Below are 25,777 nucleotides of genomic sequence, written 5' to 3' on the forward strand. Positions count from 1 at the left end.
TGCCTAAAGCCTAAAAACATTTAGTCTGTTTTTATTTTTAATTTCAAGTTTTTTTGAATGGCAATCAATTAATCAGCTAATGATACTGTAAAAGGGCAAATGACAATAAAGCTTTTAATCTGAATTAGTTTACTTTAAATTATTTACATAAATCTTTTTAAAATGTATTGCAGAAATGTACACATTTAATTTACAGAGGAATCTCACTTCTACAACAATCATGAGGGCCCCTGTAATAATAATAATAATGATAATAACAATTATTTTTTTTGTTGTGAACCACTCATTGCTCCTGCAGCTCATAGTAGCCACCATGCATCCTCCCACTGGTGCAAGCAGGCACTGTAACCAAGCAACACATGTAACCTGAGCAGCGTACCTGAGTAAACAAGCAGCGTAACTACTGACTCTCCTTTTGTCTGGGTTGGTTTGTTAAGAAAACTGAAAACTTTGCCTCAGCAGCTTCACACGGGATTATTGCTAGATAAATTTGAGTTGTAAAGAGATAAAATGCCGTCTCATATTATGCTCTCTTACCAGTGGGATGACCAGACTCTTGTGAAAAAGATCTATGACCGCCTCAGAGATGATGGGCTGCCAGTGTGGATGGACATCAAAGGAGGGGTGACGGGGAACATCAACGACGCGTGAGTACAAAGTAATATGGTTATATATGATGGCACTCACTGAAAAGATAAATTACTATTTTACATATTTTACATCTTGAAGATAACTTCAATAAGAATACATTCAGTCTCTTTAAGAACAGGCTGTGTGTGTTTTTGTTCAGGATGGCTGCAGGTGTGGAGGAGGCCGTAGTGATTTGTCCGTTCATGACCCCAGCTTACCAGGCGTCCCGCAGCTGTAAGAAGGAGCTCAACTACGCAGACACCAGGGAGGTCATCATCGTGCCAGTCATGCTGGCCAAGAACTGGGAGGCCAGTGAGTGGCTGGGACTGATCACTGCAGGCCTGCTGTGGGTGGACTTCAGGTGAGGAGCCCTCTGAAAGGGAGAGGTGAACAATTTTACACCGCTTCAAAGGTTTGAGAGGATAAAAAGTGATTTTGGTATGAAAACGAGCTTCAAATTCCTATAGTTACACATAACCATACAGTATACATATCAGATTATTGAGTTTAAATATCATGTAGATATCTCAATATTCCAGAGTAACTGAGGACGACTATCTTGAACAAATGAACACTTTTCCTTGCTTCCTTTACAAAGATATAAATTTGTCACAGACATCTACTGTTGTTATCCTGTAGAAATGCAGAGAAAGATGAGGAGCACTTTGAGATGTGTCTCAGATCTCTGGAGGAGGAGATCATGTTTAACGCCGGTCACCTCCTGGTGGTGGAGGAACCTCCCAGAGAGGAGGTGGATGAGCCAGAGCCGCAAAAACCCTGCCTGAAAAAGAAACCAGGCCGAGGCTTCCGCCATGCCCTCTCACAGCTCTACATTAACGAGTCAGGTAGATGTGGATACTAAACATTAACAATTTGAAATTCCTCTAACAGAAAAACAAAACTTCTCACCCAACATAACAAGGACGTTAGAAATACCGAGTATCCCTGAAAATGGGTCCTCTCCATCATGCCAGGAATAAAATTCTCGTAGAAAACAATTATTCTGTCAGCTGAGACTAAAAATACTGGAGTTGGTCTAAAAATTCTCACCATGTGTAAGTTTTTAGCTTCAGAATGCAAACCCCCAAAGTCCCAGAAGGAAAAAAATATGCACAGGACATGAACAATACAGGAATGTATCGTTCCTGATTCAGACACAAAACAAAACACGATGTTTCACAATCTTCATAGGGACAAATGTTTTTAAACTGTTCACACAGTGAAATCTGTGGATGATCCAGATTAATTGGGATGGTAACTGGATCATTAATTGTGAGAGAATATGCTGATGTTTAAGTTTTAAAAAAGCTCCTGAGATTTGCACATTGACACTTAACTGTGTTGTTAACCACGCAGACTTATCTAAAATTTGTGTTGTTGCTTCAACAATGTTGTGCATTCGCTTGCGCCCTGTTTGCAGGTGAGCCGATAATCCACCCAACGAGTGAGAGCAGAAACACAGTGGAGCTCCAGGAGACACCTGGAGATCACTGTTACTGGGAGGAGATTAAGGGCAACGGCTGTAAATACTACAGGAATGCTGTCACTAACAGATACCTCGGTAAGTACAGAAACTCATCTTCACTGAAAAAAAGTGTGAAAAATGTGGTTTTTATTAAATGAAGCAAAATAAATTTCACATTGCAAGCTAGAAAAAAAGGGCAATGTTTGTTTCCACGTCTGTACAACTGCCTGTTCGTTTGAGTCAATACAAAAGTTTTCCACCAATTTTCAACACGTCACGTGTTTCCCTCTGCAGGGTTTGATCCCAGCAGGAACCAGGTCTACTCTGAGACCAGTCCTTCTGGATCGGAAGAGTGGCTGCTTTTGGTGGACCAGACAGACCAGAGCCACCAGAGAGCCGTCATCATCAAGAACAAACACTCGGGGAGGTTCCTGGCAGTCCAAAATGGCCACTTCATTGGACTAACAATGTATAATGAAGACTGCAAGTGGTTTTTAGAATAAAGCAGAAAAACTGAAAGTTTTTTTTTTTTTAAGATGCGGTCACTTCTGTCAAAGACACGTTTGTTGTGAAGGAATCTGCCTGATGAAAAAAACACTAACAAGTATCTGATGGGAGGATCTACAACAGGAGTTTTGGTAGAAATAACAGTTTAAGATTGTTACTGTGACAAGAGGAAGAAATAAAAAGATCCTAAAATCTTTTTCTCTTGAGGATTTCTGGTTTCCAGTTGATTGGATGACTTTCTTCTGTCTGCAAGAAAGAAAATTCACTTGTCAAATCATCTGTGAACTGACACAGAAATATAGACTGACTTTAAATTTGAAAGTAAAACTTACAGCGGTGTCGTCTTCTCTGTATACTTTAATGGTCTTGTCGGCCTCGGCGGTGATCAATCTGCTTTCCGAGTGGTCGAACAAGCAGGCAAAGATGCCTGACTCACTGTCCAGAGATCCAGGCTGCACAGCTGCATGAATCCTCTGGAAGTTGTAGCCTGTCCTCCAGTCCCACATGTGGATGGTTCCATTGTCGGCTACAGAGAAAACACAAAATGTCACACAAAAAACAAAAAGTCTTGATGTGTTTCTAGTGCAATACTCTAATCACCTGTATAATCAAGTCAAAGGTGACTCCAATAAAAAAAGAGCTAACTTCTGATAACGCATTAATACTCAAACTTTATCAGTAGACGAAACAAGTAGTTTAGTGGAAAAAAGGCAATGATGTAGGTAGTTAACGATACCTCCAGACACCAGTACGCCATCAGAGTTAACAGCCAGGGTGTTGATAATGGCATTGTGGCCCGACAGGTTCTGGATGAAGCTGCCATCTGGGAACATCCACTGCTTGATGTTGTCAGCAGATCCAGAAGCAAATGTGTATCTGTATAAACATAAGAAACAAACTCTTTAATTTGTTCATGTAACGGTATTATTGGTATTACTGAGGCACTTTGAACCCCTAGGGCCAAGCGTCCCACTGCGCCTGGTAACCATGTCATTCAAGTAGGACTGCTGCTAATGGTTATACTCATTAGTAATAAACACGATGATTCATTTTTGGATTCATCTCGTAGACAACACAATGTCTGCAAGAAGTTTCAAAAGTTCAAAGTTCAAATTCAAACAAAAATCCAAACTTATTATTACTTATTGAGACCAGCAAACATTTAGTATATTAACTTAACAAATGGTTTACAACAATTCATCAAATATCACTGTACTCATTTTCTGTCAAGTGACTATTAACTGACCAACTGTTTCAGAACTACACTCAATACCACACTTAACCACACGTGCTGACTTACTGTCTGGGGTGCAGCACCACACTTCGGACGGACTTCTTGTGGTTGGTCAGTGTGGCTCTGGTTTTTCCGGCAATCAAATCCCACAGCCTGATGGTTGAGTCGTGGCTTCCTACAAGAATTTAATCGAGATTAATACTAAAAACCCAGCTCCTGAGCACACAGCTACAGAGCGGAGACAGCAGCAATAAACTGCATTTACCGGTGATGATTTGTGGCTCTGCAGCTTGGCATCTCACTGTGGCCACAGTGTTGGTGTGGCCGGTTAGTGTGTGCACGTTGGCTTTTGTCCTGATGTCCCACACCTGTGTGGACAGAAAGGAAATCCAGTTAGTCCAACTAATTAATCCCACACATGCCTAATTACTTGAACATCATTTTGAAAACATAATCTAAATGTAACTTTACAACAAACGTTCTTCCTTGTTATGACCAAAGAACGCAAACTGTAGGTGTGACCAGTCTTTTCAAACAGACACTAAACACAAGAGCTTAAATGTCTTCATTTTAACACTGCATCCATACTGTCAGCACAGGACATGCAGAGTAAAGTTTACCCTTGCTGTGGCGTCTCTGCTGCACGTCACCAACACATCAATGGTTGGGTGTAGATCTAAATCATACACAGCACTCAGGTGTCCATGGTAGTGCCTGATGACCTAAAACACAGATTTGTACAGTGAAAAGACTCGTTTTATAGGCTTTCAAAAGTTTCGAAGTGAATCTCTGATTTAAAAAAAAAGTCATCACATTGGCATACCTTGTTGTACTCCAGATCCCAACATTTGACTTGTTTGTCTTCACCACAGGAGAACAGGTACGGGCTGCGGCTGCTGACTGCCACCCCACGCACTGTGCTGATGTGTCCGGTCAGTGAGAGTTTTAGCTTCCCACTGGCCAGGTCCCAGATCTGCAATGACAAACAGCATTCCAGTCCTATTAGGATCATTATAGAACATTTCCTGAAATAGTGTCTCCAGACTGCCGCCTTGAGGTGACAGTCAGAGAAGCTGAAGACCACAGAATGTGCCTGAAAGCACTGAAGATAGAAAGTAGACCTTATGTTAAGATTACTTTTAAACTGGAGTTCCTAAGGCTGAAAAGAAACTTTCATGCTTATAATTTCTTGTATTGTATTTTTTTAAACTTCTTATACAACAATATAATCAAAGGATAAGTTTTCTGCATAATGTGTCATTATTTTTGACACTAACTGAGAGAGAAAGTTACTGTTATTTTCCACTTAACTCACCTTTATGGTTCTATCAGCAGACCCTGTGACAAACCACTGATTCCCAGGTTCCACCGCGATAGACCTCACCCAGCCAAGGTGACCACTGATGACCTGTCAGACAAACATACTGCTGTTAAAAACAATACAGGGCAAATTCCAGGTAATGCAAATACAGGAAAATACAACATAAATTGGAAAAGTTCAAATGAACTGTAGTTACCCGAAACAGTTTCCACGGGGGATGCCACTGGGGTTTGGGCATGGTTGGTGCTTTCCTCATGAGCGCAGAGTTTCTGGTGCCGCCTCCTTCGATGAGTGACTAAAATAAATAAATATATTATCAGTTCTGCATCTCTTTCAAGGATTTTACAGCAAGTATAAAGGTACCACATCAAGCGAACGTGGAAATACACTGCGACCTACCACGGCAGTCGAGTGAGGGTGAGATCTCTCTGCTCCTCCTGCGTGTCGATGGATGTCAGCAACGCTGGCTGCAGTGCGGCTCGCGTCCTGCCTGAGGTTCAACAACAAATTGAATATTGTTTACATACATGTAGTTCATCTTAGCTTAATTACTAATTACTACCAATAACTTTCTGAGCTTATACACTGTGGTGGAGGAAAAAGGGTTTACCTGGCTTGAGACGGTGGCAAAGCCAGTGCCATGGAATGGACTCCTGCCTCACTGGGATTCCTGTGCATCTTTGTGTCAGCAGTCAAGGCTACCCCTGTTGAATGTAATATTGGTGTTATACTGGCAACACTGGTGCAATTCAGTGAATGGGCTTAGAAAGATTTGAAACATGCGGCTTGGTTAAAATGATAGCATCACACTTACCAGGTCCAGAGGGGTAAGCATGTGTCCCAGTGATCAGGTACTCTGGGTCATCTTCCAAAACACATGAAAAATAAATACATCAGTGTTCATGAGATAACAAAAAACAAACATCTGCTTTAAAAATAGAAACTTACTTAAAAATTAGTCCAAATAAACTACAACTGCCTTAGTCCTTGAATCAGTGATCTTAAACTTAATCAAGGATATCAGTAAACTGGATTTACTGAAAGTTTTTTACTAGTTAACAGAAGAAGCCTCTGGAGGGATCTACTACTTTTTTTGTACTTTGAGGGAATATTACCTATGAATTTTCACATCACATACACATTACCCCTTATATTAAACTGTTCCTCTTAATAATTTTTTTTTGTCAAACTAATGTGATTTTATTGAAGTCAGCATACAGTGTTCATTTCTTCCTCACCTGGCTGTGTGTAGCTCTGGTGGCCTTGCATGCTGCCTGGAAGATGAGAGACTCTGTCTTTCCCTTCCTTCAGGACGGGCATGTGTAAAACCGCACCATACTCGGTTTTCAGTTTCACATCCATCTTCACCTTGTGGCTGCAAATACAAGAGACAAAGATACATATTGTTTTTCCCTCTTTAAAATCACTGTGACCACTCCATGTGGTGAAAGAGCATCATACACTGACGATATGATATTGTCATGTTTTTATTTTACAGGTCAAAAATATGGAGATCTTTGTCAGCTACAACGCGTAACACTGATATACAGTTCATTGCTTTAAACATCAGCTAAATTATTTGAAATATAGATAAAATCTTCTCTCGTGGTTCACATTTTCTAATGTCACAATATTGATAATTATTGATTAGAGCTGCAACAAAGACTGCTGCACTGAAACTAGTCCAAGTTGGACTAGATCAGTGGTGGAAATATACTGATCTTTAAATACAGTAAAGATAGCAAAGGCACAATTAAAGCACAAAAGTAAAAGCCTCAATAGAAAAACAATAACGTTATGGCTCTTCCGTTGCAGTTTTTAATGCAAGTTGCCAGATTTACCTTTCATCGTCCAGTGAGATGGGTTTCGCATGGTCGGACACAAACATATCATGGGTCCTTTTGAGAGATCTGAAGACCAGAGTGTGGACCGAGTGCTTCTGGACATCCTGCGGAAAAAAATGGTGTGTTTTTGAACAATTAATGCGTTTAAAAAGTACAAAGACGGCAATGTTTATAAGTTACTCCACCCTTTAATATACGTTAACGCAGCGCGTTCCAGTAAGTAGCCAGGCCCGATCCTGTGGCTCTACGAGCGGTAGCGCCTGAGAGGGAGCAAAGAAAAAGTCACAAAAGCAGTTCAAACATCGACCTACCTCGGTCATTGTGGCGATTAATATCCTGATGTGATACCGTAGCTGAACAAACGATTAATTCCAGTGAATATCGCTTGGCCACGCACGAAAATCGATCACAAACATAAAAACATAACCACCACCATCACGCACCGACGGCGGAATGCTCCGGAAGTAAACAACGACAAAAGCTGATGGTAATTTTGTCAGCGCCACCTACCGACCAGGAAGGCAAACCGATGGGGGGGCAGCGAGCACAGGCCAAAATTGGGTCTTCCTGCCTTCTGTACCAGCCAATGTTTGCTTAACAAAGTACATGGATTAATGGTTTTCCAATCCTTCAGTGCCAGTTTTTCTTTTCTTTCTTTCTTTTTTTTCTCTCTCTCTTTTTTTTTAAATTTACCTAGCGTGTGTGCGAGTGTGTGGGTTGCCATGATGTGGCATAACAGGACTAGAACTAAACAATCCTTGTTTTAAGAGCATGAGTCTCTTTGCAAGTTTTACTGTAGATGTGTGAGACCAATCTCAAAAACACCAACTGACCTTGGGGACTTTATGGACTGGGGGGGTGGGGGCATATGGGCCTGCAGTGCAAATAGTCATTGTTAGGCCATACAAAGGCATTTGCCATTTTGGCACAACCATTTACCGCAAGCCAGACGGAATTTGGACTCTACAAGTAGTTATCAAGCTGAGTGTGACGATGCATGGGTACAAGTACTACCAGTACGCAATGCAAAGTAAATAAACTGTCTAAATGTGGATCAAAATACACATGGCAACTGTGATGTCTTTTTAAAAGCTTTACCTGCGCACCCCTCTGGACCTGGCAAACAAAACCTGCTCACCGGGTGGTTTTGTTGTCCTGTGTAATACTGAAATTTTAACTATAATATCTGCAGTTAGTCTTAGAAGGTGTCAATTACCCGTCTAGGCTGAGCTATAAAGTTTAACCTTCAGCAAGGGCAAATCAATGAAACTTTCTTTTCAAACCTACTGGACATAATGAACAAACTCTGTGAACAAGAGATGAGTTTAAATAATTGAATTACATACGTCCTAAATTTGCACTGGAATGTTTTCAAGTGCCCTTTATAAGTGCTTTGACAATCACAACCCCAGTCGATATTCTTAAAGTATTCATTTTATGGAGACAAGCCATTGATGGATTGCGTTTTGTTGCTTCTAAAGCAAATTGATTTCAGCCAGGCACATTTTTAAATGTAGCATTTAATTTGTTTAAAATGTTCTCTGTGGAGCCAAAGCACTTGTTAATCAAAAAGCCGTTCATTTTAATACAAAGCAAATATTCTGCTATTTTCCCATGCTTGTGTGTCCGTGTGTGGGCGCGTGTAATCTATAAGAACATGACCTGGTGTCTGAAAGCTAAACCCCTGTAGACTGATGAAATTCAAATCATAGGCTCTGTACTAAATATTAGATTTGAGAAAAATAATGATATGAATGATTATTGACACTGTGTCCCAGTGGTGTCGATTGTGTTACACACTCTCATCATATGAAGTGGACAAAATATTTATGTTTAAGATGACATTTATTTCAGGGCTGTTGCACTGCGTTACATACAGGTGTATACTTCTGATCACTCTGTGTACTATGACAAAACATTTGAAGGTTTTACAGTGTCAGTTCAGACACGTCTTTCTTTGTTTCTTTTTACAAGGTGTTTTTGTCTCATCTCCACATTGCTTTTGTAAAACAGCTCTTTGCCATATGGACTTTACTGGGTTGTGTTTCCAAAGACTGTCCAGTGAAGTAATGACAAAAGCATACTTGGTAGAGAAAATACATTTATTTAGTGTTCAAAACAACACTGAAGAAGGAGAGGAAAATGTGAATCTCAGTGTCCGGCATGGTCACATCACCACAGCATGCAAACATCACATGGAGACACATTATGAAGTCAGAAATTTTCCTTGGAGGCATTTTATTTGATCTAATGTGGTTGCAGGGTTGTTGTAAATAAAGACCACAAAACCCATGTGCCTGCTTTTTATGCGTCTCCAAGTCCGGCAAACTGTTTCACACCTGCCTGCTGTCCACCGCCTGCTACGATGCGGCTGAGGGGAATGAGCTTCATGGTGGTCTCTTTCAGGGAGTACCAGCGGTTGTGCCATGTGACCCAGATGATGCCGTTGTCGAAGCCATATTCACCTGCATCCTTTTCTGTGTACCTGCCACCTGGATGAAGAGAACACAGCCAGTTTAGAGTAGACCTCAAATGGTTTTGCACTGTTGTATGTGCTTGGATGTCAGTTTTGTCTTTGTGTTTGTGAGAGCTTGTGGCTGATTTGTTAATAATTTCATGGTTATAGGGCTTTAAACACCACCAGCCACACAAATGAACATCAGTTAAAGGGTTTGGCACTGGTTTTTGGCCATGTGGTCTTACCCTGGTAGTATTTGCCGTTCAAATGTGCGGCGTGACATCTGTTCATCCACCAGCCAGAGCCATCCTGCTGGGCGCAGTTGCCATCATACTTATCATTGTCCTTGTCAAAGGTACTGAACTGCATGCCGTTGTGTGATGTGTAGAACTTGTCACTGGGGTCATCTCCAAAGTCAAAGCCATCGAAAGCGTCTCCGGCGTCACCGCCAAAGTAGTAACCATAGGTCAGACGGTACATGTCGGCCTCCGCTCCCAGTCTGAACATGGTGTAGTCTGCATACCTGGAGAAAGGAGGCCACAAAGAGGAATGGAGGATTTAATGATTTTGGCGATCTCTTTTTAATCTTCAAAGGAAACCTCCTCATTGGGGTCATGTTTACCTTGTAAGTGAGTCCCTTTGCTCTTCTCTTATATAATCTGTTATCCTGTGTGTGTGTGTGTGTGTGTGTGTGTGTGTGTGTGTGTGTGTGTGTGTGTGTGTGTGTGCATACCTTGTGTTGCCCTCCCAGTCAACAAGCTCTATCCTCAGCACAGTTGGGATGGTGGTGCTTGCAGTCAGCAGATGGATCTTCTCGTTGCCGAGCCAGAACTCTGTGGTGTCATCTGGGGAGAGATAACCAAAGCCCTCCTTGTACTGGATCCAGTCCTTGTGGAAGTCCACACTGCCATCGCGTCTCTGTGGAGTGTGATCAGAGGCAAAAATTTGTTAAAGCAAAAGAATAATTGGATTATTGCTTCTAAAGATAGTCAAAGCATCTTTCAAATCCTAATGCAACTCTAGAAAGAGTAGCTCACCAAGGGACTGCGTGAAAATTATTATTGAGGAAAGGGACAGTCAGAGTATGCAACAGGCCTCAGCATCATCTGCTCCAATAAATATTTTATTGTACTACAATATGAAAATAGTAGTTTTTAAACTCAGCTGGAAAACCTTAAATATTTTTGCTTTGCCTCTTTCAGTCATTAGTGTACCCACCCACTCATATTATATTGGGATTTTGGAGAAGGGTGTTCAATTTTATTTGAAGTCAAAGTAAATATTAATGACACTCAAGAGGACATTAAAAAAAAATCAGAACAAATGGTCCAGCCCTTCTGCCCTTTGTAGTAATTTTTATGCAAACCCGAATCAGTGTTATCAGTTGCTTGCTTTCAGGATTGGCAAATTCCACGTTATTTGTTTGACTATTGTTGTCTCCTTCTCTTATGAAAATAACATCAGAATTATCCAGCATCCAGTGCATTATGAAGACAGTAAAGAGGTGTTCTTTCTAATGGTTCAAGTGATGCATACCCTCTGTATTACTGTGAAGCCACGTCCAAAGCTGTCTATCTCACAATAGACCAGGAACTGCTCAGTGGCTTTCGCTGGCCTCACGTAGTAAAGGCCGCTGACAGTAGCACCCTTGTTTGCAATATCCTGGCAGTCTGATGGAAAAGAACAGAAGGGGAAAAGGGATAATTCAACATCACTTAATATGTCAAAACAAAAGTTCTGTTAAAAAAAAAAAAAAAATCAGGTTGACTCCTTAAACTGCTTAAGTGCTGTTTAATTAATGATTAATCCTGAAATGATTAGATTAATTAACAGCTGTTGTTTTGAATTATATTCTAAGTAATTGTGTCTGCATTTATTTTAAAGGTCAGAAAGTTCTTTGAAATGAGGTCTCAGCAAATTACACCTGGAATAAATCTGTTTACTTTGCACTGATGCACAATATTGATTTTAGTCCCTGACTAAACACTAGGCAAGGACAAATGTTGTTCAGATGAGTCATGATTGAGAAACTTATTGTGAAATGGGAATGGCCTGAGGGTCACAGTGGATTTTTTTTTTTTTACCTGTTCCTGTGGTGGGTTGGATTGCAACCGTGTCTCTGCAAGGCTCACTGCATTTCTGCTGTAGCTGAATGGAGAGTTGTTTCAAATCTGCCATTCTCCTCTCGTTAGATGAAATTAGATTCTGAAGATCACTGGGAAGAAGGGAATAAATATGAGTTGTATGAGATATAATTCATACCTCATTTTCATACACAATGGGACTATTGTCACAGCCATGAGAAGTACAAAATAATGACAATAGATAAAATAAAAATACCATAAGAATGAAGTAGAAGCATAGGGTAAAATGACAAACCAAAAATTTGGAAAAAGACAATCAAATTGAAGTGCTTTTTTTTTTTTTTTAAGTTAGCAGTGAGTCCTTGTTCGTATGTCCAAAGGGTGAAGAGGTGTGGGTGGCAAATCACCACCTGATCTGTGATCAGTCTTAACTGCGTAGGTGAGATACTTGGTGTGCCCGACCTGAAGGTGTGGGCATAAGCTGTTCTACTATGTAAAAATATTCCAAGTTAAAGACTTACATTCACAACTTTAGAAGCATCTAAAGTGAAAGTTTGCCGTGAACTCTTTTAGAGTGTTATTTTCTATATTATATTCAATATCATATTGTTTTATTGGATGGGATTATTATTCCTGATGCCTTTATGAGTAAGAAGCATTTTCACATTAAAACTGGTAGAGGTGGGAGCCAATTTTTTAAACTTTACATATTATGTCTACACCAGTGCATCATGATTTATAAGTTGCTCAAATTTTTAATCTGCAAAGTAACTAGTAACTTAAAATGTATTGAAGTAGAAGCATAAAGTAACAAACTGGAAATACCCAAGTAGCTCAAAACTTTGCTTGATCACAGTACTTGAGTAAATATTCCTCATTACTCTCTTGGGTACAAGATGTCATTGCAGGTAACCCACTAATGGTATAATTTAAGCTCTAACAGTAACTTACAATATTTGTTGTTCCTGTGTAGTGATGGTCTTTTCAAAGCGAAGGACTTCGTCCAGCATACTCGATGACTTTTTGAAGTACGAGTCTAAAATGAAAAGTCAGCTTTAGTGGTGGAATCACAGTTTCAAATCATTCAACCCAGTTTGATAACATTTTCAATTTATTTAAAACAGTTGGTGCTTAAGGCAAGTTCAGTTTATTCAAACAATACGTTTTAAAATATATGGATAATGTAAATAGCAGTAAGAGACTGTAATCATAGTCACATTAATACGGGTACCTTGTGGGGAACTCTTTTGAGCTGAAGTAGCAGAATCTTTCATGTAGACAATTGTTTCTTCAGCCCCATTGGTCAAATTTGCAATTGTCTCCAGTTCTCTTTGCAAATTGTTCAAATCCCTGGTCACTTCTGGCATATACCTCAGTAGGTAATCAGCCACTCCACATGTAGTAGGACAGTACTTTCCCTGAGTACAGATAGAGCAAGTAAAAAATATCAATGATAGTGTGCTCAGTGATAAATACGTATACAATTATAATAATACAAAATCCTAAAATTATTTATAGCTGTTTACTTACAAAGCCATCATTTGGGGTGCATGCTTGGATGTTGTCTCCTCTGGTTTGCTAAACAAATAAGACAAAAATGATTTGGATTTTTGTGCTCAAGAGAAGTGTATCCGTGAAAAATGTAAATTTGGTGACTTACTGCTGATGAGAAGGAGAAAAGTAAAAGAAGTCCCCCTGCTGTTGCAAGAAGTGATGGAGCCATGCTGCTCTGGACACCAGTTGTGGTCTTGTCTTCTTGGAGAATGAAGAGCAGTTCGACTCTGTGGTGGTATTTATCTGAACAAGGTCACCAGTTCAGAGTTTGATAAGGGGCTCATATGCAAACATCCCACTCACTCTGTCAGGACAAAGTTGTGACTCAAATGTCCAGCTGCGGTCACTTCCCAGATTTGATGGCATCTCTAACTGACGGGTGTAGTTCGGCTATCCACAAACTGTATATTTTTTTCGAATATTTATTTAGTGTTGGTAATGTTGACAGAGCAAGTCTAAAAGAATGATGACTCAGTTTTGTATGTCTGTGCCTTCGGTATCAAGTGTGTGATGACATTTTTTTTTAAAATTGGATTTGGACTACCAGTCAAACTGAGCTTATTCCAGTTAAGAAGCAGCATTGGAACACATCTTATTTACCTTTCTTATTCATCTTATGATGAAGCCCAAAGATCGAATGACAGTCACTCCTTACAGGCACAATGTGATTTTAACATGTCCATGTAAAACATTAACATTGGTGTGTTGTCATTAAAGATGTGCTGACAAATACGAGATAAACAACAAGTTTATGATCATGAAGGTAAGGCAAATTTTCATTTTAAATTAGATGGCAGGCATCAGTTACAACCTTTTTATAGGGCATCTCCAAAATGTGGAAGTCCATTTCTGCCATGGAGAAAAAAAAAATTAAAGTTTAAGAAATGGAAAACAGAACTGTTGGGAATAACAACAATCAAAATAGTTATCATAAGTCATAAATGTGACACATGAAGGTATTTTCTTTCAGTTTATAAGTTAGAATTATGACCCATACTTTGACACAGGAGACTTCTATCAGCTTCCAGTTTTCTATCAACAGTTAATGTTGGTGTCTTTAATCATGCCCATGATCGTTGCCTTACCTTAACTAAGTAGCTGCTGCTTTTACCATGACGAATGTGGATATTATAACCCAAACTGCAATGTGTCTGTAACCTTAACCAAGTCAGTTGGTACCTAAACCTAATTAGCCTGTGGCTACAGCAGAGTATAAGCATAAAATGTTTTATTTTATTTTTATTGAATCATTTTTGGAGGCACTGACTAACGTTATCGTCCTGCTAATAGTGGTGTTAGATCAGAAAAAACTCATACGTGTGTCGTTTCTGGGGTTTGGGGTACATGGAGCTCATGTTTGCCTGAGAATTTAGTCATGATAAAAACAAAAATACTCTAATATAGTCAAGATTTTTACTTATCATTTCACAATTTTAGTAAAACAATTTTAAAAGTAAAACCTTATTTTATGACATATGATGAATTAGAAAGCTGAAATTTTGATTTTAGTATGCCACAATTTGTAAAAGTTTAGTTTGGAATGACATACTGTTTTTTTTCCAGTCTTCATTGTTACTTGATTAGCTGCAGTCTGGTGGAGGTGGATGGTACTGGCTGCACTGGCAGGTTAAGCCACTAGTGGGAGTGGAACCACAATAAACCAGACTTACAAACACACGGTCAGTGAGCTCACGTTTAAGGTGAAGATTTAGCATTCAGAACACAGAGCAATGCAGTGAATTCATACAAGATGTTTGTAGTTCTGGTTCAGAGAATTTGTGAAAAGATTGTAATGACATTTTTATAAAATATACAAACATGTACTCTCAAGAAGCTGCATTTGATTAACAGTATGACAACACTGAATACCAGCTGGTGTGCTGGACTTGAAAAGTAAGGTTAGCCTCACTAAAAAGTTTTGTGTGAAGGATCCCTCTGTTACTTTGTGTAAGATAATGGAAAAAAATGAGGAACTGTTTGAGCTGTCTTTATAATAACAAATATCAACACCATGTAAAATGGTTGGGGGCATGGACACTTTGGAGCCCATATTTCAGAGGAATAATAATGATTTTCTTTCTTCAGTCTGTGGGGAAAATCTGTTTTTCTAAGAAATCAAGGAAGCCTTTTCACACAAATCTTTAACAAATCTTTCTGTGATGCAGTGAATGCAAATCAATAATTATGATATTTTTCATCAGCCCCTAAACATGTTTGGTGAAGGAAAATAAGAGACCAATTTCTAAGCCAATGTATGATCAACATTTTCAAATATATTTTGTGTGAAGCCTATCAACTAAGAACAGTCAGGCATCTTGTTTGTGATATGAATTTTGAGTAATATTTTAAGGTGTTTTTATATGTGCTTTTGTGAAGATGAAGACTGAGTCCCATCCAATCCATCTAGAATAATCTCATTAGGAACGTCATGTTAATCTGCATGTAGAGTGAGTACTTGCAAACTAAATGTGAGGAGTTTACAAATGGGTGTGTCTAAGTGAATAAATAAACTAGTACAACCTAATTTAATTTAAGGACTTTTGATGCTGGGATACAAAATAACATAGCAATAAATAAAATTGCTATGTTTAAAGTTTGGTGATGTTTGGGCACAAAAATAACTCGGTTATGTTTTGGAACAGATCTTTTTTCGGTTAAGGTTAGAGGAACATTGAGGTTTGGATCCAAGGTTACAATGGTCACAATGACAAACACATGCGTAAGGTGAGGGAATTATTGGGGTCATTCTTAAAAAAATAACACAGACCCTTGGCAGGAAAAGAAGGGTGATCAGCAGTGTGCAATGCAATCCAAGGCCCAGCCCCTTTGCGACAGACCTGTTGGTCTCATCATCTAAATAAAATCCTGGCTACACCTCTGAATAAATTGGTCTTTCGAGGTCAGGCAGTCAAAAGATTAAGTCACAATCAAGCATTATTTGAAGGACAACAAAGGATGAATACTAAATGCAAAATTTGATTGACTGGTTGAAATGGACAATGCAATAACCAAGGGCTGAGTGTGACAGACTTTAGGTCAAACAATGCACCGATGATAACATTTGTTGGTGGTCACTGCTGTGCTGTTGAGGGTTTTACTCATAGAGAGACAGATATTGCATATACTGATGAACAGATCTATTTTATGGGATATTCAAAGACGTCAAAATGTATGTAAATTTATTGCGTTTACAAATCTCATTTCACGTCTCCAGGACAGCACCCTATCACCCTATCACCTCGTCGTCTCAGTCATGTTTAGCTTCCCACATGGCTCTGGTTTCATGCATATGTGCTTGTTTTGAGTCACAGTTAAAGGAAATACAGATGAGTTTGAGGCCTCTTTTCAGAACAGGAGTGTTTGTATGCTGTGGATTTTGAGGCTGGTTAATGGATCTGTTACTTCAGCATTGGTCTTATCACTCCAATATTTTGTCAGATGTACAGTTCAGCATGGATACAGTTGCTGATGAAGGTTGTCCAGTGGATATTCTTCGGGTTCCATGTCAAACACACCTCTTTTTATTACATCAAAACAAACAGTGAAGATAGATGTGGCAAAATAAAGCTTAATAATGCTTCATCTGTCGGCCCCATGTTGACATTGGATGATAAATCGTACCTTAACTACCTCTGTGTGACCTGGTTTTATTATGTGGGAAAGAACAGGCCCAGGATGGATATAAAGTCTCGCTGACCTGAGAATGAACTGCCAGGGACATGAACCTAAACAGTGCTGAACTTTTGCTGAACTGGCCTCTTTGTGTGGAAACACCAGATGGAAAGTGTCTCTTTATTTCTCTAAGTGCCATGAAGACATGGACAGTCTTTTTGAACACTGCGGGCTTTGAGTTGTTGTTCTTATTGGTGTATTCAAACGCTGATGCCAGGCGGACGTTTTTAAACAGCCTATACTTCATCAGAATACCAAACACCATATAACAAAATTATTAGTTTTCTTCATAAAAGGTGCGAGCTACAATTCTCCACTACTTGCCCCGTTAATCAACCCATAGGAACATGGTGCTGAATCACTGTTTTTCCTGAAAACAGCCATGTCTTTAGGGAACGGGTCCATCAGTAATCAACTTAAGTTTCAAGGCTCAGAAACAAAGTCAGCATAGTTCACCGGTTGTCTTACCAGGTATTACATTTTAAGAGCCTTGTCAGGGTCCCCCAGTGGCCACAACTATAAGTCTGGAGCCATTTGACCATGGTGTAAATCTCCCCAGGACAGAGGGCAAAGGTTTGTTGTAATGCCACCTCTGGGTTCAACCTGCGGTCACAGACGGTAAGTCGATTCAGCTGAACATGGTGTGATCATGCAACGAGGCTGACACTTTGTTGTCCACACAACACGGATGACTTTGGTGTAAGACATCATCTTAAAGGAAGAATCTTTGATATTAAGCAGCGGTCTTTAGTTTTAAACGACTGTGTTACTAAGCAGCTGAGTTGACCAGGATAATAATATTAACTCTGCTGTATCGATTTATTGCGTACATGTTTGATTTGCCTCCACCCACTCTGGAGAAAGTTCCTGCAGCTGTGCTACAATAAAACATGTGGGATACATCTCTCATGTTATCGCCTGGCATATTAATACTGGTCTTATGTTGCCTCTTTCCTGCATCTGTTGGCCCGTTGCTTGTAGTGCCATTTATTATCCTGATTAATTTTTATAGTATGCACTTCCTTAGTGTTCTCTCTGAGAAATAACAAGTTGTTCCAAATTGACCTGTGCTGTTAATTTACGATAAAACAATAACAAAAAAAAATATCAGGTAAAAATGTACATTTAATGTCACTGTTACCCTGAGAGTTCTTCACATGGATGTTTTATTTCTTTTTACGGTTATTACTGACAACACATTGATTATTGTTAGTTTTATTGGTTTTAGGGGTTTTCTAATTTCAGATATTGTATTTTAGATGTCTGTATGAGTAATGGGAAAATACTTTTTTTACTGTTTTATTTTGGCCACAGTTTGATGACCATTCTTTGGATTCTGGCAAGTGGTGGAAAACAACTGAGTACATTTACACAAGTACTGTAGTCAAGTACAACTCAAGTTGTTACCCTTTAATATTTCCATTTTCCATTTCTATTTTCTTTTACTCACCTACATTGCAGAGTGAAATATTGCATTTTACCCTACCACATCTAATCTGACAGCTGTAGTTACTATGGTTTGGATGAACTAATGTTCATCCAAACCATATATGAATTTTATAAATTATAATACACTGTTATAGATTAAATTTATCCAACAGTGAACATTTCTGCATCAGTAATAATAATTGCATAATACTAACATAAGCACTAAAAGGAGCTATTCTACTTTTTGAGAACTGGTAATTTTGCTATTTAAGCACATTTTGCTTGCAATGCATATGTACTTTTACTTAAATTACAATGTAAATGTAGACTTTACTTGTACTGGTTTATTTTTACATTGCAGTTTTGCTAATTTTACTTGAATAAAGAATCTGAACTTCTCCACTATTGATTTTTGCCCAAAGGGCTGCAATATAAATTCAGCATGTCTGTCTGTGAATGCGACTGACTGATAGTTTAGTTTAGTTTCAGATTACTATCATGTTGACGATTCAAAAAATAAAACAACATAAACTCATCAGATCTTTTCAGTGTATAAACTCATTGAAAGTTTGTACTAATTTAATACTGACTTAATTTACACAAGATTCACTGAAGATTTGAGCAGCAGACATTGAAGAAAAATGCCTTTCACAAACAGTGATAAGTGCCTTTGCGTTTTACTTATGAATGTGAGCAGGTTAGAAGTTTAAGATTTGAGCGGTATAGCGCTGCATACTCACTAGTCACACACACACTTCCTCAAAAGTAGGGTTTGCACACTTTGTGGGTCAAACTGGCTTTCCCACAGACTGAAATGCAGCTGGCCTAACTTAAATACCAGCAATCATTTATCCCAGCACAGACTGTGCAGTATGTAGGTCACCAAATGTACTCTAACAATGATTCGAAGACACAAGATCAAAAAGGCTGAAGCGTTTCCCAAGGTATTTTCTGGGTTACAAGATGAGCGTGTATCTGAAGCCTACAGGATTAAGGTAATCTGGTCAAAGGAATGTTTTATCTCATCATATGGTTCCTCTGAGAAAGTGCAGGCCATCCAGCGCTGCCTGCTGTTTTTTCAGGGCTGATCCTGGATTGATGATGGGACAGAACAGACTGGCCTGTGTGACTCAATGAAGTCTACCACCCACCAGCTCCTCAGCAAGTCATTCTCTGGAGGTTAATCAGCTTAATAATCTAATTGGAAGCTGAAAAAAAAGGAATCACAACAAAACTATGATGATCATTACTCTATAACTTTTTCTCTTTTGCAGCATCAGTGACATCTCAGTTTGTTAGGGACTTCTGTGAGTGAACAATCTGTTACTCAGCATCCTGAGCCGTTGACCTGAACCCAAAGTTTGCAGCCATGCTCTGAGCTCATAAAGGTCTGTGTTAGAAAGCAGTGAAGTACATTTACTAAACCACTGAACTTAAGCACTGCTACAGCTGGAACAAACTCCTACTTGACTCATTTCTTCATGCGTGCCATTCTCCTATGAAAGACTTATAAAACCTTTGTTAAGGTTGACTTATTAAAAAGTTGCACCACAAGATTTTTTTTCTTTTAAATCATACCCATATGTTTTTTTTTAATCCTACATGTTAACACACTTTCACATTAACCACATTTCACTAATACTTTTATCTTGTCTTCATTCTTCAGACATTTAAAGTGAATACCCTGCTTTACAGCTAATTCTGCTCCTTTCTGCACTGCATTAGAGCCAAATCGGTGTAGATTAGTGGAAAATATTTGCACATGTGTGGACTAAAGAACAATGCGACAAGGGAAAAAAAATGAACTGGCAAAAGGCTGGAGAAGTGGATGAAGGAGAATGCGCACGTGCAAAAGGTCACTCGTGGCCTATCGTGTCCGGGGGATTTCCTCCGCACCTTCTCTCGTCCTCGTGCCACGAAGGATAAAAGGCTCGTTTCACTGAAGCACTCTCAGACATTTCCCTCGTAAACTCCCACGATGCTGCAGCTGTTGACCTTCCTGGTGGAGAAGCTCTCTCTCCTCTCCAACTTTAAACTTTTTGAGTCCAGCTGGCTGGACGGTGAGGACCAGGAGCGCCCCGCGCAGCGCGGTCCACCGCCGCCCCCCCGGAGAGGAGACCTGCTTGAGGTCCCAAGAACCATGTTCACCCACTTCGGTATTTACCTAGGCGACAATAAAGTAGCTCACCTGATACCTGACATCCTCCCCGTGCTTACTAACGACACGAAGCTCATTAGTTCTGTCATAACAAACAAGAGACTCATCCTCGGCTGCATCTACAAGTGTGCCACGGTGCGCGTGGACACACTGGAGGATTTTGCATATGGCTGCAACATCCTGGTTAACCGAATGGATAAGATGATGAAGGGGCAAGCGTTTCCCAATGAAGATGTAGCCAAGAGAGCAGAAAAACTCATCGGAGCAATCCCGTACAGTCTGCTGTGGAATAACTGTGAACACTTTGTGACCTACTGCAGATACGGATACGCAGCGAGCCGCCAGACAGAGAAGGTATGATGCCCAATACGCCTCATTCTTTGAATGAGTCCAGCTTGAAATGTCTGTCTTAATGGGTGTCGCTCCGGTTACTGATTATGTCATAATTACAGTTCAGTTAAATGCAGGTTCAGCTTTGTTCATTATTTAGGTAAACATAGCACAAGGTGTATTGCAAACGTTGGAGTGCATCATCACAGAAAAATTATCTCTGGATGAACGTGTGAAGGCGGGTGGGCAAAAAGTTGTTGTTTGGTCCCGCTGACTCCCTCTGTTGGCCCCCCTCTCAACTCTGGTGCTTTACATCCTGTCAAATCCAAACTCCCATTAAATACAGGCCACTAAAAAACCGCCCCCCAACAAACAACAAACACAAATACTACTCCTATGGTCCTATTAAACACAAGTTTCTTTGGGACACCCCTAATTAAGACCAGGGTAATCCACCCAGATCCTGACACATCTGGTCTTGTTTACTCAGTTGATGACAGTTTAAAGAAAACACCCACCTCATTAAACATGTCATCTGCTGTGTGAAATGGTGCTGCAGTTCCCTTTCAGGCGCTTAACATAATATTTAAAAATCCAAACAAACAAACAAAAGAGTATTTTTTTGTTTGATTTTTCTCATGTTAGCAGAGGTGGTCTTTATTTCCAACTCTGACTTAAAGCATATTTAGGAAACCCTGATAATACCAGGGCAGACGCAGAGTTCATGGTGTACTTATGTTGAGCACATACCAAAACAAATCTGCAAATCTGATTACTAAAAATTAACCAAGAATGAGTGAACTGGATTTAACCTTGCACGGTGATTTACAACAGCAGTTAAGCTGTGAGAACCATGTTTGATGATTTTTACAAACACCTTCCAGGTGACAACAAACAAAGCAGAAACTTTCTGCAGCCAGAAAATTCAAAGTAATCTTACTTAAGCACAAAACATGTGAAGTAACTGATTTTATTTGTTCTCTTTGTAGTTCTGTGAGTGTTTGAAATCTATCATCAGAGACCAGCGCAGCGTCATTGTTACAGGACTTCTTGGAATTTTCTCCATTGCCTATTTTGGTATGGCACCTTCAACTACATTACCCACAATTCTTATCCCCTTCACTCTGTGGATGGCTGGCTAAAGGGGGCTCAGCGCAAGAAACATGCAAATAAACTGAACTGAGCTTTAACTTAGCAAAGAAGACCGACTGGAAGCCTCCTCCAAACAGTGCACTCTTGCCATGTGATGCCTTATAAGTCTGCTTGACATGAATACATTCATTTTATTGTGTAGACTATGTGGAATGTGCACTAATAGTTTTCTATATGGGTTATACTTGTCCTGTCATAAATGTGAATATACAGTGGTACATGGACCTTAACAATATCTTGAGCATCATAATGTATATATAGTGGGTATAGTAGTGTACTTAATATAATACTGTAAATATGACAAATGTTTAATAAACAATTTATTTTTATTTGTGTGGCTTGTGTGAGTGTCACCCTCCATACATCACTACCAACATTCCAGTTGAAGCAGAGCTCTAAATTAGCCTTAGTAATGGCATATGCTCCATGGTGTATTTGGTTGTTGGTTCAGTTGTGACACAGGTTAGGTGTAAAATTACCTAAAACAGTTACACAGCATGTGTGAAAATGTATAGTACAGATACACTGCAAGGGAAAAAAAAAAAATGTAATACTGACAAAATTTCAAACAAACGCACTGAAGCAGTATCACCAAAGCGATGAGTCTTTTCATGTTGGTTATAAATCTACAAATGTGACTGTATATTGTGCTAAATTTAGATAATTTGGCATTACATTTCACATACAATTATATCTCTATCATACTGACATGTATACATTTGAGAAAGTGCTGAACAACGATGAGACAAATTTGAACTAGTCCATGAAGAACAAAGGCTGTTTAGTTTATGTATGATCGCTCAATATCTGTGACCTTTTAAATGAGGGTTTAACTTGTTGCTAATTCAGCCTTCCTAATGAGAACCCTTGACCCTAATACACCACAAACAAGGCCCGAGTTTCAAAATCCAGCCACACAGCAAAGGGATTAGAGAAAGCTCCTTTATTTCTGTCAAAATCAAACTGAAATGTTGACCAATATCTAATCCTACCAACCACACTGGCCCCTCCTAGTTCCAACATAAATAAAATGCTCAGGTGTCGCGCTCTTTGCTGCACACTGCTATCATGTTTCTCTACCAACTACTCAACTTTTTCTTTGTAGCTTCCAAAAAGGAGGACAACTCTAAATATGACTTGTCCCTATACAAGCGTGGGGATCTCTTAGAAGTCCCCAGGACGTTATTCACCCATTTTGGTATCTACTTGGGTGACAACCGTGTGGCTCATCTCATTCCGGACATCCTGCCTGTGATTACCAAGAATACATCTGCAATTGCCAAGATGGTAACAAATAACCGTTTGCTGCTTGGGGTTATCACTAAGGTTGCCAGCGTCAGAGTGGACTCTGTGGCAGATTTTGCTTATGGCTCAGAAATTCTGATCAACCACATGGACAAAGTGTGCACCAAGCCTCCGTTGGATGGGGATGAGGTGGCTCGAAGGGCTGAGAAACTCCTGGGCTCTGTCACCTACAGTTTACTGTGGTACAACTGTGAACACTACGTCATGTACTGCAGATATGGCATGGCTATCAGCTACCAGACGTACCAGGTATTGTCTCTCGCCTTCAGTCAGAAGAAACGTTAAATGATAAATTCATATTTTTCTTTAAGTCTGTCTTAAAACAATACAGACATGCCCATTATACCGAAATAGTTTTTGGTGACTGCAACTTTTTTTGTCCATACTGATAAGACTCTCTTTGCTGAGCTATGGAAGGACAGTAACACAGTGAGGGAATACTGGACTAAAAACTCAGTAACTTTGGAATAAATTTATTTTATTAGACTAAATTTGACTGCTATAGCCTCATATTAGCTCCACCCAAACTCATGTACATATGCATACATTTAGTTTGACACCACTTACACTGGAATCTCATTAGGGAGGAACCAGCCAGTATGGACAGGAGGAACAATTACAGGGACCAGTAACTCTATTAATGTATATATAGGCATGTGGGTGTTGTTTTAAGATAGATTTGAAAAAAAAAAAAAAAAGTTAACTTGTCCTTTAATATAAGAGCGACTGAAGTACTTTCCATGTACTAGGATTGAATCAGTGAATGGTCTATGGCAGAGGTGTCCAAACTGTTCCACAACTGTTCCACAAAGGGCCGTGTGGCTGCAGGTTTTTGTTCCAACCAATGAAAAGCACACAGTTTGACCAATCAACTGTCTGAAGACTGAGACCAGTTGATTAAATGAGTCAAGTCTGGTGTGCTGCTGCTTGGTTGGAACAAAAACCTGCAGCCACACGGCCCTTTGTGGAACAGTTTGGACACCCCTGGTCTATGGTTTGCAAATTACTATCTGGCAAAAACATCAGCAATTGTTTGGCAATATTTCGTATAATAACATTATTTATGCCACGGTTGAAAAGCTTGTCAAAATCTACTTTCAGTGATTATCACTGAGCAATGAGTACCAGTTTTATTTGGAAAAGCTGTAATCTTTAATTCTTTAATTCTTGACAAGGTTTTCTATCTTTGTATCCTGGAGAGTCTTTAGCATTACTAAGGTCACATGCAAAGCCACAGGTTACTGCACATGTAGTGTTTGGAATGCCCTTAGTTATTTCCAAGAGGTTTAGTGATAAACAGATTAATGGACAATTTGAGTGTAACACTCAGTGTAAAGCAATGTTAATCTAGATGTACTTATGAAGGTGTGTGACTGAAGAAAACAGTCGTATTTCACGATGCCTTAATGCTAAAACTTGGACTTACTCATACATGGTCATATGAGGATGTTTTCTCAGCAGAGGGCTGTTTGCTTCAGTTCACTGGAGTGAAAATTAACTTCACTTATTCATGAGGCAAGTGGCTCCATCTAGTGTTACTTTGTGCCCAAATTACTGTCGTCCCAGAGATAAGGCAGACTTCCTTTCACAACAGACGGTCACTGCTCTACTAGTTTCTCATTTACTTTTCACTATATCACTGTCTAATTCTCATTCTCTTTCCTTCAGTTCTGCACGACAGTGAGGAAGATTGTCTGCAGCAGGATGAGTGCCTATCTGACAGCGCTGTGTGGTGTGGGAATCATGCTGTATCTGGGCTGCGTGACGCCACTGACCATTTTACCAACTCTGCTCATCTCATTCACCATCTGGATGGCGGCTTAAGGGCCTCATGAGTAAAGACTCAAATTTAACACACTGGTGGACATCGAAATGAACTTCTGTGGTTTAGCTGTGTGAGAGGAGGCACTGGGAAACAAATGTGTCCACAATAATAAAATCTTATTTTATGTTATGCATTCTTCTTTTTATATTTACAGCTGTGTTATCTTTCTTTGCCTTGATGGGTTTTGCTTCTAATGATGGTGCTGAAGCCCTTTCTTTCTGTTAGATGTCTAATTTTGTCTGTTATTCATCATTAATGTTCACCAGGCTCTGATATTCAAGTTCAATCTCATTTAACAGTTGCAGCTCATAGTTTATAAATTAACTTTGACTCAGCACAATGGCAAACTCTTGAACTGAGATAAAGCTCAACAGAGACATTAAAAGAAAGAAACTACCCTATGATACTATAGTGATGACATGCATATTGCACGTAGCTTATAGGAATGACGTAATGGATACTGTTATATGCTTTAGGATCGTTTAAAAAAAAGTCATCAGTGTGATACTACTTTCACATTTTGCTGTAGCTTAAAGGTTGGCTTGGACAAAGTGCAATAAGCTTTTTATTTAATATTACTTTGATAGAGCATATAGGAAATTGTCATTTATGTTTTTGTCAGTCCATTAAACATGTATTTCTACCTGCTTCCAGTTGTGTTTATTGTATTTGTTTTTCACATCTTCTCTGCTGCCATGAAAGATGATTACATACCCTGCCTCAGGTTTGCTCAATGGAAAAACAGCATTTAAAATACATCAGAGGGCTGCCCATGGGAGCACACCATTGAGTACAAGTTTGGGAAAAAAA

The 25,777-nt window shown here is 39.4% G+C and overlaps 4 protein-coding genes across 5 annotated transcripts; 2 read left to right on the top strand and 2 right to left on the bottom strand.

Moving 5' to 3' along the window:
* Window positions 1-2,225: 2,225 nt before the first annotated feature.
* Window positions 2,226-7,474, bottom strand: plrg1 (pleiotropic regulator 1). Its single transcript, XM_041036102.1, has 15 exons — window positions 7,313-7,474; window positions 6,999-7,105; window positions 6,396-6,532; window positions 5,972-6,022; window positions 5,768-5,861; window positions 5,557-5,647; window positions 5,354-5,452; window positions 5,152-5,244; window positions 4,660-4,809; window positions 4,457-4,558; window positions 4,102-4,204; window positions 3,903-4,011; window positions 3,339-3,478; window positions 2,935-3,128; window positions 2,226-2,848 (listed from the first exon to the last, which is right to left on the bottom strand). Exons 1-15 carry the CDS (start codon window positions 7,319-7,321, stop codon window positions 2,789-2,791), a joined length of 1,539 nt encoding a protein of 512 aa, XP_040892036.1. The 5' UTR covers window positions 7,322-7,474; the 3' UTR covers window positions 2,226-2,788.
* Window positions 7,475-9,085: 1,611 nt separating this feature from the next.
* fgg (fibrinogen gamma chain) lies at window positions 9,086-13,366 on the bottom strand. 2 transcript variants are annotated; one of them, XM_041036103.1, is made up of 9 exons: window positions 13,204-13,344; window positions 13,074-13,121; window positions 12,775-12,961; window positions 12,495-12,579; window positions 11,544-11,674; window positions 10,996-11,129; window positions 10,193-10,377; window positions 9,705-9,982; window positions 9,086-9,493 (listed from the first exon to the last, which is right to left on the bottom strand). In XM_041036103.1, the coding sequence occupies exons 1-9, from the start codon at window positions 13,264-13,266 to the stop codon at window positions 9,306-9,308; spliced, it is 1,299 nt and encodes a 432-aa protein (XP_040892037.1). In that variant the 5' UTR covers window positions 13,267-13,344; the 3' UTR covers window positions 9,086-9,305. The 2 variants fall into 2 exon arrangements, with proteins under 2 accessions (XP_040892037.1, XP_040892039.1); XM_041036105.1 differs by lacking the exon at window positions 9,086-9,493 and having other exon boundaries at window positions 9,762-10,083; window positions 10,155-10,377; window positions 13,204-13,366.
* A 6,802-nt stretch (window positions 13,367-20,168) lies between these two features.
* Window positions 20,169-21,988, top strand: lrata (lecithin retinol acyltransferase a). The gene is made up of 2 exons (XM_041036106.1): window positions 20,169-20,709; window positions 21,675-21,988. Exons 1-2 carry the CDS (start codon window positions 20,176-20,178, stop codon window positions 21,825-21,827), a joined length of 687 nt encoding a protein of 228 aa, XP_040892040.1. The 5' UTR covers window positions 20,169-20,175; the 3' UTR covers window positions 21,828-21,988.
* A 917-nt stretch (window positions 21,989-22,905) lies between these two features.
* On the top strand, window positions 22,906-24,966 carry si:dkey-30k22.5 (lecithin retinol acyltransferase family protein). Its single transcript, XM_041036616.1, has 2 exons — window positions 22,906-23,391; window positions 24,811-24,966. Exons 1-2 carry the CDS (start codon window positions 22,906-22,908, stop codon window positions 24,964-24,966), a joined length of 642 nt encoding a protein of 213 aa, XP_040892550.1.
* Window positions 24,967-25,777: the final 811 nt, after the last annotated feature.

The sequence above is a fragment of the Toxotes jaculatrix genome, chromosome 4 (genome assembly GCF_017976425.1).
Source record: "Toxotes jaculatrix isolate fToxJac2 chromosome 4, fToxJac2.pri, whole genome shotgun sequence".
NCBI lineage: Eukaryota > Metazoa > Chordata > Actinopteri > Toxotidae > Toxotes > Toxotes jaculatrix.